General features: G+C 43.5%; 1 protein-coding gene across 1 annotated transcript in view; it reads right to left on the reverse strand.

The window, feature by feature from the left end:
* Positions 1-12934, reverse strand: part of cux1a (cut-like homeobox 1a) — a 237913-nt gene that overhangs the window by 122964 nt on the left and 102015 nt on the right. Inside the window, exons 4-5 of the mRNA XM_084178371.1 lie at positions 10783-10861; positions 1250-1387 (exon numbers count right to left, since the gene is read on the reverse strand). Of these exons, the coding sequence (XP_084034497.1) occupies positions 1250-1387; positions 10783-10861 (217 nt within the window). The remainder of the gene's footprint in view (positions 1-1249; positions 1388-10782; positions 10862-12934) is intronic.

The raw sequence follows: 12934 nt of genomic DNA on the forward strand, positions 1-12934 counted from the left end.
ACAGAGGCAGACGGATTCTCCAAGTAAGATGGAGTAGGAGGAACAGGGCTCCACTCCACTGTGTGCAGTGTGTGTATTGGCACAGCCCACTTGTATTACTGACTGAGAGCTCTCAGTTTTCCCCCCACTTCTTACTCGTCTTCTCTTCCTTTTTTTCTCTCGCTCACTCGCTGGTGCCCTCTCTCAATCTCTCTCTCTCTCTCCTCCTCCTCTGCGGTGATTTAAACTTCACTGTTTCAGCCCTGACACATAATCAATGGCGATGAGTCCCCTCTGAGCCCTTTTCCCCCTTAACTGTTAAATTGAACTTTAAACATTTAGGTTGCAGGGGATCAATGGCCTCGGCTGGCCGGGATGAGAGCGAGAGAGATGAAGGAAGAGAGGGAAGGAGGAGAGAGAATGAGAGAGAGGGGATTCTCCTCTCCTCCGCCGCTGAGGTAGGAGATCTGTAGCTTAGCCTGGTCATGGGGACCAAAGGGGGGGAGAGAAAAAGAGGAGCGAGCAGGAGAAGAAAAAATGAAATAAGAAAAAAATCTATGGCAAAATAAAATATTGCAGCTATTGAGCTGGGTCAATTAGCTCTTGGTGGGAGGGGAATTCCAAAGACAGAGAGGGCAGGCCCAACCAACCCTCCTCCTCCCTCTATCCCCTCTTCTCCTCCCCTTCTTTTCCCTGCCTTTCTGAAAAGAGAAAAAGCAGTGAAGGCTTTTGAGGCCTATACAATGGGGCTTCATCTGAAAAGACTGCCCAGGGGATACTTTCTCATAAAGAGGGCTATGGAGGAGGAGAGCCTTTATTTAAAAAATATCTATATTTCGGGGTTATGGAGGGACTTTGGGACGACTCCGCTGACCACTTACTTGATGTTAGTTGTTAGCTATTTTACAGCATTTGATGTAACTCCACGGACATCGGCTCTTGAAACGGTATCCGCATTACAGATGATATCTTCTTACAACTTTTAACATTGCGCATATACTTTTACTATACTTTCAACCAGACCGCTGAGGTGTTCCATCCCTTTTAGAGACGGCTAAGCATTGATGAATCTCCCAATGGGAGTCTTAGCCTAGCTCTCTGTGCTGGTGTAGTGGAAGCGTTTCAGTGGATGAGGTTGTGTTAGCACCCTGAGCTAATGCCTAGGGCTTTAGCTCAGCAAGCCAACAATTTATTGTGGCCCATCGGTTCAAACTCGGTCGATCACACTGGTCCAGGATAGGTTCAGAAAGAGTATGTGTCTCAGTCTCACCGTGGTTCTTGACCTCAGCGATCTCCTGGGTGTAGCCCTCCAGCGTCTCACGGAGCTTCTGGTTCTCCGTCTCGATGTCGTGCATCCTCTGGACCTTCAGCTGTAGCTGCTGGGCAGTGTCCAGGGCCGACACAGGGTCTGAGAGGAGGGGAGAGTAAAGGACACTACATGTTACTAATCACAATTTCTCAGACTGCCCATCTTAATCTTTTATTTTTATGAGATATGGCTTTTTCTTTGCAAATCTGCCTAGAAGGTCAGCATCCCGGAGTCGCCTCTTCACTGTTGACGTTGAACACTGGTGTTTTGCGGGTACTATTTAATGAAGCTGCCAGTTGAGGACCTGTGAGGCGCCTGTTTCTCAAACTAGACACTCTAATGTATTTGTCCTCTTGCTCAGTTGTGCGCTGGGGCCTCCCACGCCTCTTTCTATTCTGGTTAGAGCCAGTTTGCGCTGTTCTGTGAAGGGAGTAGTACACAGCGTTGTACGAGATCTTCAGTTTCTTGGCGATTTCTCACATAGAATAGCCTTCATTTCTCAGAACACGAATAGACTGACGATATTTGTTTCTAGCCATTTTGATCCTGTAATCGAACCCACAATTGCTGTTGCTCCATATACTCAACTAGTCTCAAGAAGGCCAGTTTTATTGCTTCTTTAATCAGCACAACAGTTTTCAGCCGTGCTAACATAATTGCAAAAGGGTTTTCTAATGATCAATTAGCCTTTTCAAATGATAAACTTGGATTAGCAAACACAACGTGCCATTGGAACACAGGACTGATGGTTGCTGATAATGGGCCTCTGTACGCCTATGTAGATATTCCATTAAAAATCAGCCGTTTCCAGCTACAATAGCCATTTACAACATTAACCATGTCTACACTGTATTTCTGATCAATTTGATGTTATTTTAATGGACAAAAACATTGCTTTTCTTTCGAAAACAAGGACATTTCTAAGCGACCCCAAACTTTTGAACAGTAGTGTATGTAGCAAGTGGTGTTACATGTTTTGAAGATCGGTTAATTGAGGAGATCACACCCATCCAGTCAGTCTCTAACCTCTACCCCTCACTCCATTCAAACATACTTCCATGCACTGCAACAGTAAGGTGTAGAGTGGGGTTTTGTGTCCCTGTGCCTGGTAGTGACTGAGTGGCCAGGGCGAGTCACGCGAGGCTGACTGATGTGTGTGTGTTGGGTGCCAGAGCAGCAGAGCTATGTATAGCTGCCCCCATTCGCACAGAGCAGAACTGGAGAGCTGAGACAGCACTGCTGTTGCCACCACACACACACAGCCCAGACAAAGGAGAGGAAGAGAGGCAAAGAGAGTAAGAGGGAGAGAAAAAGCAAAAGGGCATGAGAGAGAGAGAGGCAGGGAGAATGAATGAGAGAGGAAAGAGATAGTAAGAGGGGAGCGAGCTAGGTTTCTGGACAATGATGATTACTTTCTTATCTTACGGACTTGGACAGAGAAACCCATGGGAAAACAACACATTCCTGTAAACAGACTTGTACAGTATGTATCCAATAGTAGTACAGCATAGACACAACCCACAGTAGTGGAAACTGTAGATCTATTGATGTACAGTACATATTGAATAATTGAATTAATCAAAACAGTATCAAGGTCAGAGATTGTAATGATGGTAATGGGTAAGGGATGGATAGGGAGGAGTTGGGATTTGGAGACTGGCAGGGTGTTCTAACCCTGATTCCCCCCCCCCCCCCTCCACGTTGGGCGCTGCCAGTCTTGCCAGTCCTGGCCTCATCAGTGCCCGGCATCGACACGGTCACTAATTGGCGTATGACTAATTATGCCCCAATTCCAGTTGATTTTCTTTAATGAGACAGCTGGGTTAATTATATAATCATATGATTACATTAGCCCCCCTGGCCCCGAGAGAGGGAGAGAGAGAGAATAGGAGGAGGAAGCTAGGGGGAAGGGGGAGGAAGAGGAGGGATATGAAAAGTGGTAGAGGGGGAAAGAACGAGGGAGATAAAAAGAGAAGGAGAGAGAAAGAGAGAGTTCACTGAGTATACAAAACATTAGGAACACCTGCTCTTTCCATGACATAGACTGACCAGGTGACTTCAGGTGAAAGCTACGATCCCTTATTGATGTCACTTGTTAAATCCACTTCAATCAGTGTAGATGAAGGGGAGGAGACAAGTTAAATAAATATTTTTAAGCCTTGAGACATGGATTGCGTATGTGTGCCATTCAGAGGGTGAATGGGCAAGACAAAAGATTTAAGTGCCTTTGAACGGGGTATGGTAGTAGGTGCCAGGCGCACCGGTTTGTGTCAAGAACTGAAACGCTGCTGGTTTCCCGTGTGTATCAAGAATGGTCCACCACCCAAAGGACATTACATTTACATTTTAGTCATTTAGCAGACGCTCTTATCCAGTGCATACATTATTTTTATTATTTTTGTTTTATTTTTATTATTTCATACTGGCCCCCTGTGGGAAACGAACCCACAACCCTGGCGTTGCAAACGCCATGCTCTACCAACTGAGCTACATCCCTGCCGGCCATTCCCTCCCCTACACTGGACGACGCTGGGCCAATTGTGCCATCCAGCCAACTTGACACAACTGTGGAACACTTGACACCTTGAGTCCATGCCCCGACGAATTGAGGCTGTTCTGTGGGCAAAAGGGGGTGCAACTCAATATTAGGAAGGTGTTCTTAATGATTTGTACACTCAGTGTACAAGAGTATAAGAGCATATTCAGAAATAGTCTGGAAACAGCAGAAGAGAGGGAGAGAGAAAGAGAGGGACGGGGAAGAGGTCTGATCTTGGAGATGAAAGACATCCAGCCTCCATGCTTCCATTCTCCTCTGTGTGCGGGAGCGCACACACACACACACACAAACACACACACCAGTGTGTTGTGAATCTGATACCCTCCCAGTAAACTAGTCCTTCTGCAACATGAAACAAGGCCCAAGTTATCTCCACAACGTCCTTGGAGGGAGAAGCAATACATTCTCCAACACCAGACAAGACGTTGAGGACACAACAGCATTATCAAAGGCCCATTATGTCAACAATGTTGTGCTGCGTTCTGACACCCTGCGTCATACACACACTGTTAATCTAATATTCTAAAACATCTAGCCATGGACAGCCTGTTCCCATGTTACGCTTCTCACAAATCACTATTTGATGGTGAAACACACATACACTTTTTTGCACCAACTCTCCTGCACTGATTCTATACACACACACACTGGACTCTACCCACACACTCCACATACTTACACTACTGTTCAAACGTTTGGGGTCACTTAGAAATGTCCTTGTTTTTGAAAGAAAAGCATTTTTTTTGTCCATTAAAATAACATCAAATTGATCAGAAATACAGTGTAGACATTGTTAATGTTGTAAATGGCTATTGTAGCTGGAAACAGCTGATTTTTAATGGAATATTTACATAGGCGTACAGAGGCACATTATCAGCAACCATCAGTCCTGTGTTCCAATGGCACGTTGTGTTTGCTAATCCAAGTTTATCATTTGAAAAGGCTAATTGATCATTAGAAAACCCTTTTGCAATTATGTTAGCACAGCTGAAAACTGTTCTGCTGATTAAAGAAGCAATAAAACGGTCCTTCTTAAGACTAGTTGAGTATCTGGAGCATCAGTAATTGTGGGATCGATTACAGGATCAAAATGGCTAGAAACAAATATTGTCAGTCTATTCGTGTTCTGAGAAATGAAGGCTATTCCATGTGAGAAATCGCCAAGAAACTGAAGATCTTGTACAACGCTGTGTACTACTCCCTTCACAGAACAGCGCAAACTGGCTCTAACCAGAATAGAAAGAGGCGTGGGAGGCCCCAGCGCACAACTGAGCAAGAGGACAAATACATTAGTGTCTAGTTTGAGAAACAGACGCCTCACAGGTCCTCAACTGGCAGCTTCATTATATAGTACCCGCAAAACACCAGTCTCAACGTCAACAGTGAAGAGGCGACTCCGGGATGCTGACCTTCTAGGCAGATTTGCAAAGAAAAAGCCATATCTCAGACTGGCCAATAAAAAGAAAAGATTAAGATGGGCAAAAGAACACAGATACTGGACAGAGGAAGATCGGAAAAAAGTGTTATGGACAGACGAATCGAAGTTTGAGGTGTTCGGATCACAAAGAAGAACATTTGTGAGATGCAGACCAAATGAAAATATGCTGGAGGAGTGCTTGATGCCATCTGTCAAGCATGGTGGAGGCAATGTGATGGTCTGGGGGTGCTTTGGTGGTGGTAATGTGGGAGATTTGTACAGGGTAAAAGAGATCTTGAAGAAGGAAGGCTATCACTCCATTTTGGTGGCGGCGCTTGATTGGAGCCAATTTCCTCCTACAACAGGACAATGACCCAAAGCACAGCTCCAAACTATGCAATAACTATTTAGGGAAGAAGCAGTCAGCTGGTATTCTGTCTATAATGGAGTGGCCAGCACAGTCACCGGATCTCAACCCTATTGAGCTGTTGTGGGAGCAGCTTGACCGTATGGTACGTAAGAAGTGCCCATCAAGCCAATCCAACTTGTGGGAGGTGCTTCAGGAAGCATGGGGTGAAATCTCTTCAGATTTCTTCAACAAATAGACAACTAGAATGCCAAAAGGTCTGCAAGGCTGTAATTGCTGCAAATGGAGGATTTTCTGACAAAAGCAAAGTTTGAAGGACACAATTATTATTTATATTAAAAATCATTATTTCTAACCTTCTCAATGACTACATTTCCTATGCATTTTGCTATATTTTCTATTCAAACTCATTTCATGTATGTTTTCATGGAAAACATGGACATTTCTAAGTGACCCCAAACTTTTGAACGGTAGTGTACACCGACACCCCAATCCATAAACACACACACACACAAAACACAAGCAAACATGCATACTGACGCCACACACACACTGTCTACCATCTATCCTGTTGTCTAGTCACTTTACCCGTACCTACAGTTGAAGTCGGAAGTTTACATACACTATGGTTGGAGTCATTAAAACTCGTTTTTCAACCACTCCACACATTTCTTGTTAACAAACTATAGTTTTGGCAAGTCGATTAGGACATCTACTTTGTGCATGACAATACATTTTTCCAACAATTGTTTACAGACAGATTATTTCACTTATAATTCACTGTATCACAATTCCAGTGGGTCAGAAGTTTACATACACTAAGTTGACTGTGCCTTTAAACAGCTTGGAAAATTCCAGAAAATGATGTCATGGCTTTAGAAGCTTCTGATAGGCTAATTGACATCATTTGAGTCAATTGGAGGTGTACCTGTGGATGTATTTCAAGGCCTACCTTCAAACTCAGTGCCTCTTTGCTTGACATCATGAGAAAATAAAAATAAATCAGCCAAGAAAAAAGAAAAAAACATCCACAAGTCTGGTTCATCCTTGGGAGCAATTTCCAAATGCCTGAAGGTACCACGTTCATCTGTACAAACAATAGTACGCAAGTATAAACACCATGGGACCACGCAGCCGTCATACCGCTCAGGAAGGAGACACATTCTTTCTCCTAGAGATGAATGTACTTTGGTGCGAAAAGTGCAAATCAATCTCTGAACAACAGCAAAGGACCTTGTGAAGATTCTGGACGAAACAGGTACAAAAGTATCTATATCCACAGTAAAACGAGTCCTATATTGACATAACCTGAAAGGCCGCTCAGCAAGGAAGAAGCCACTGCTCCAAAACCGCCATAAAAAAGCCAGACTACGGTTTGCAACTGCACATGGGGACAAAGATCGTACTTTTTGGAGAAATGTCCTCTGGTCTGATGAAACAAAAATAGAACTGTTTGGCCATCGTTATGTTTGGAGGAAAAAGGGGGGCGCTTGCAAGCCGAAGAACACCATCCCAACCATGAAGCATGGGGGTGGCAGCATCATGCTGTGGGGGTGCTTTGCTGCAGGAGGGACTGGTGCACTTCATAAAATAGATGGCTTCATGAGGAAGGAAAATTATGTGGATATATTGAAGCAACATCTCAAGACATCAGTCAGGAAGTTAAAGCTTGGTCGCAAATGGGTCTTCCAAATGGACAATGACCCCAAGCATACTTCCAAAGTTGTGTCAAAATGGCTTAAGGACAACAAAGTCAAGGTGTCGGAGTGGCCATCACAAAGCCCTGACCTCAATCCTATTGAACATTTTTGGGCAGAACTGAAAAAGTTTGTGTGAGCAAGGAGGCCCACAAACCTGACTCAGTTACACCAGCTCTGTCAGGAGGAATAGGCCAAAATTCACCCAACTTATTGTGGGAAGCTTGTGGAAGGCTACCCGAAACGTTTGACCGAAGTTAAACAATTTAAAGGCAATGCTACCAAATACTAATTGAGCGTATGTAAACTTCTGACCCACTGGGAATGTGATGAAAGAAAGAAAAGCTGAAATAAAATCAAACATCATTCTCTCTACTATTATTCGGACATTTCACATTCTTAAAATAAAGTGGTGATCTAAGACAGGGAATTTTTACTAGGATTAAATGTCAGGAATTGTGAAATTGTATTTGGCTAAGGTGTATGTAAACTTCCAACTTCAACTGTATATGTACATACAGTATCTACCTCAATTACCTCGTACCCCTGCACATCGACTCGGTACTGTAACTCCCTGTATATAGCCATGTAAATTTTACTCGTTATTCACTGTGGATTTATTCCTCGTGTCACTATTTCTATTTTATTTGTATCTTTAACTCTGCATTGTTGGAAAAGGTCCCTTAAGTAAGCATTTCACTGTTAGTCAAACCTGTTGACAAATACATTATACATTTTTGGGAAAATGTACTTTAATTTCTTGTCATAAAAAATTACTTTAGACCAACATACTTGAAGGGTTATAATGGAACTCATCTTTTAGTCCCATTAAAAAAAAAAGATATTAGTTACACTCTTGTTATGTGTGCTTTGAATACCCCATATGATTAAGAAAACTGACAGGACAGAAGGTCATACTGTCACATTTGGGTGATAATGAGTGCTGTCACAGTACTGGGCTGTACAACTCATCTGTCGGCCTAGTCCCAGTGCCTACCACTCTACTGCTGCTCTCAACAGAACAGACGGACGGACTACAGAGTGTGTCACATGGAATCTCTCTCTCCATGTCCTCCCCGGAACTTATAACCAGGAGATTGTCCCTTCACTTGACAGTCAGTGGCACCAGCACTGTCTGGATGGGCATGTGTGTGTGTGTGTGTTCTGAGCAGAAGGAGTGAGACAGTACCAACTGCTCAGTGCAATCACTCTAGCCTGCTACAGAACACTGGGCTGTTTGTGAGAACAGTGTGAATATTTCCAAAGGTTGCATGAGAAGGCTAGAGGGCAGACGGGTGGAGACACCTGTCAACTTTGACATTCTATTGCCAAGCGTCATCAGGATGAGAGTGAGGTAAGGTGTGTGCATTTTCCTTGGTGTTCAACAGAGCTCAAGGGGTGGTCACACACTGACGCTAGGTCTGTGTGATCACAAACACATCTATGAGATAATCAGTGGAGTAGTGATCTCTCATCCTCAGACATGGAGACAAGACTGGACAGGCTGCAGATTACACTGATAACATACAGACATTCCTAGATTTTCCCCACACAGGCAGACAGACACACACACTCAGACACACACACACTTGGAACACCAACTGACGTAAGGGAGCCAAGGCAAAGAGGTCTCTAGGTGCTGCTTCTCTGTCTTGGCAGGCTTTGAGCTCTCTCTGTGTGTGTGTGTGTGTGTGTGTGTGTGTGTGTGTGTGTGTGTGTGTGTTTACCTAGGCAAGGCTGGAATCTCCAAAACACAAAAGCAGTAATTTACGCATGTACTACGTGGTTCCCCAGGCCGGCCGGCTTGCTCCTACAGGCCTCTGTGTGTGTGTGTGTGTGTGTCGATAAAGTTCACCAAGGAGGAAATGTGTTTCAGACAGACAGCCACACACAGCCACAGGATCGAGTCAGCTCAAAAAGCTCAGTCCGTCACAGACAAACACACACTCCAGTCCAGTCGACCTCCACTACTGACTGTCTGTTTCCACTATTAGTCTGCCTATCCAAGTCGTCTAGTGCTTCAGTTAGGTGGAAAAACCACTGGCCAGGAGATCTCCATGGACAACAACACTGGTGTTAACAGTGACTGTGTGTCTGTCAGTGTGTTGAAATCATCAATGTCCTCCCCATCCTGGCCTAAAATTAACAACGCCAAATGCAGGTAGATTTTGGCATTGGTGGGTAAGATGTCTATTTCACCAGCCACATTGGCGGGTGGTCAGGGCTCCACAGTGCAAGCATTTCACTCGCATTTGTGAATACAAATAGTCAAGTATGATCACATTTATAGTAAAATAAATGCTGCAGTAGCTGTTTTCAAAGTATTTCCGCCATTTTGTTTCATAGCTGGTAAATTAAATTCAACAAAATCAAAGAACAATGAATCCTATATAGCCTATCCCACCTCACGCTGCAACACTGCCTGGCTGGGGGCTGTGCACACGTGAAGAGCTAAATGAAAGATTCATTTTTAGAAGCGCTGGGCACAGGCATAAAAGTTGGTCTAATTTACTTGAAACGAAAGCCTACTGAAGTGAGACTTTGTCCTTGTGTTTCTTGGCTATTTACATTGTTTTGTTTACAAGCTATGTTGTTTTTCTGTTTGAGTTTTAACTGCTAGGGAAGAGAAGAAAACTCTTCTACTAGTCAGACCCAATCTCACAGGCACAAACATGACTCGAGTCACGCTACCATGGTAACCTCCCGCCCTTAAAGGGGCAGGTGAAATTTGTCTAATCTGTGTTATTTTGGTTAAATCAGGTCACACATTTGTTATTATTCATTATAAACTGGGTGGTTCGAGCCCTGAATGCTGATTGGCTGACAGCCGTGGTATATCAGACAGTATACCATGGGTATGACAAAACATTTATTTTTACTGCTCTAATCACTTTGGTAACCAGTTTATAATAGCAATAAGGCACCTCGGGGGTTTGTGATATATGGCCAATATACCATGGCTAAGGGCTGTGTCCAGGCAGTCCACGTAGCGTCGTGCCTAAGAACAGCCCTTAGCCGTGGTATATTGGCCATATACCACATCCCCTCTGGCCTTATTGCTTAAATATACCACATTAGTTAGTTCTTACTAGTAATACATTTATTGTTTTAGAAACATTACAAAGCATGCTCATCTGTTTTTTCATGTTTTGTTGGTGTAATTTCGATGAATAAAAAATATTTTGGCTGGTAAAAAATCAGAGTGGCTGGTAGATTTTTTTATCTACTTGCCACAGCGGCTGGTGGATCAAAAAGTGAATTGTATGCCCTGCTCCCCATCCCTTCCCATTTTCCCCACCGCTCGGCACTCACAGGGCTTCAGGACGCACATTGTCTCAGGAACTTCAGGAGAAGTCATCAGGAACGCGTCTGTGTGTGTATGTGGGGCCAGAGACGTGTGTCTCATAAACATGACAAATGTATGTGCCTCGCATACACAGTTGCGGTGAGACTTACCTGGGACATCGATGAATCTCTTGTACACGTTTAAGAAGGCAGCCTCTGACTCCTTACTTCTTTTACTCACTGCGTCGATCTGAAAGGAGAGATGGAGAGATTGATTAAGAAAAGAGAGAGAAGGGGGGAAGGGGGTCAAGAGGAGATGATACATTTTTTTCCAGAGAACAACACAACAACCATAATCACATTTTTGGGATTATAAAGGCTTTTATACCTTGGCATCATCTTCCCTATACTATTCATTCCATCAAGATTAATCTAGTTTTATAGGACAAATAGTCACATATCCAATGTAGTTCAACATGAATCTGGTTTATATAGAAATCTATTAATTCTTAACAGCTTCAGCTACAGATCTATTAGTGCTACGATATCCACACAGGTCTATTGACCAGTCTTAAAATCACATGAATTGTAGTTTCATTAATGTAATTTAGTAACAACCTGCTAAAAGAGATTGAGCTTCCAACCCTCTCAGTTAATCATGAATACTGAGTGTTTCTCTGCTGTGGGCTGGGCAGACAGCTCTCCTAAAACTGGAAAGCACCAAGGCAGCTAAACAATGAGTCATGAAGGGGGTGATGTGATTTGGGGTTTGGCCAAGAGGCACCACAGACCTTGCTTTGAAGTTCATCAACAATCAAGTATAGGAGTGAAGTGCTGTGGTAGGGAGGTATTTTTCTATAGTCATGACATTTCTGTAGTATGCAGGTGTTATGATACAGCATTGCTTTTACATTAACTACACTATACTGCATGTGGCTCAAAAATCAAAGATTTATGATTTAAAGAGGTTTCATAAACTGCTATTTTTAGCTCCAAACCCACACTATACATCACAAATACCCGCCCATGAAGCATAGCATTACAGACGTCGCAAATGTACTTCATGAATCACGATAGAACACATCATCAACAGTCTGTGTGGCTCAACATCCATTCCAGATTGCCTCTCAAATACCGTCTAAAAGATTAAAGTAAACACACTTTGGAGATACGTCACAGACAGAGTCAAATACTGTACCATATTCCTCCTTGGCCCTTGGAGAGGTAGGGAGAGGAGGAAAAATACAGGCCACAGATGACTCTTCCCTGAACCCTCTCTCGCCCTCAGTTCCACACTGGGCAACAGATGGCAAAAGAGGAGAAAGGGTTTTGTCCAACCCTTTTTAAATTGCATGATTGGTGGATGGTTGGTTATACACCATCTTTGGGTCATACGACAGAAGTAATGCATCGGCCCTCTCACACTATTATAATCCCCCCTCACGCTTTGATGCATTTTTGATCAGCTTTCAGTCACATGGAAGCAGCTATATTAGTGGTGAGTACTCTATGTACACCATCACACACCCTTTTATATGATCTATTGCGCACGCACACACACACACACACACACACACACAAGCATGCGAAAGCCTAAAAGCCAAAGCTATAATAATAATAATAATAATAATAATAATAATAATATGCCATTTAGCAGACGCTTTTATCCAAAGCGACTTAGTCATGCGTGCATACATATTTTTTATTTTTTATTTTTTTTAATTGTGTATGGGTGGTCCCGGGGATCGAACCCACTACCTTGGCGCTACAAGCGCCGTGCTCTACCAGCTGAGCTACAGAGGAGCTGTGCTCTATACATTAAACCACCTTGCTATCATGCGCTGTCAATAAAATAATTTCCTATGTAAGGCATTTGGATCTAATAACACTCTTCGGAGAAAAATAATACAGTTTAAACTTTATTCAACAAGATTTCAACAAGATAAAAGACGTATTGGTCGTCAAATTGACCGACTGTACTGTTCTTCCTTTTCAAGATACTCACCATTTGGCCTCAGTAAACAACCATAGTAAAGCACTTTTTTTTAATACACTTGCTGACTTCTACCTGTAGTGTATAAGAGTAAGAAAGGTGTCCAATTGGCCTAGCTATGTGAGCTAATGATAGACAGTGGGCCCGCCCACTGTAGGGTTCAGAGTCTTCATGTGTGTGGCTGTTGTTGAGGTTGCACCGAGCAGCCCAGAGGCAGCGTGTATGTGTGTTATGTGTCTGTGGTGTCTCCTGAGAGCCCAGTCCAGGCCTTAGCCTTGTTGCTGAGTGTGCGCTCCTCCACTGCTCTGAGAGTGTGAGCAGCCAGCCAGC

Source organism: Coregonus lavaretus (assembly GCF_964263955.1).
Source record: "Coregonus lavaretus genome assembly, chromosome: 15".
In the NCBI taxonomy this organism is placed as follows: domain Eukaryota; kingdom Metazoa; phylum Chordata; class Actinopteri; order Salmoniformes; family Salmonidae; genus Coregonus; species Coregonus lavaretus.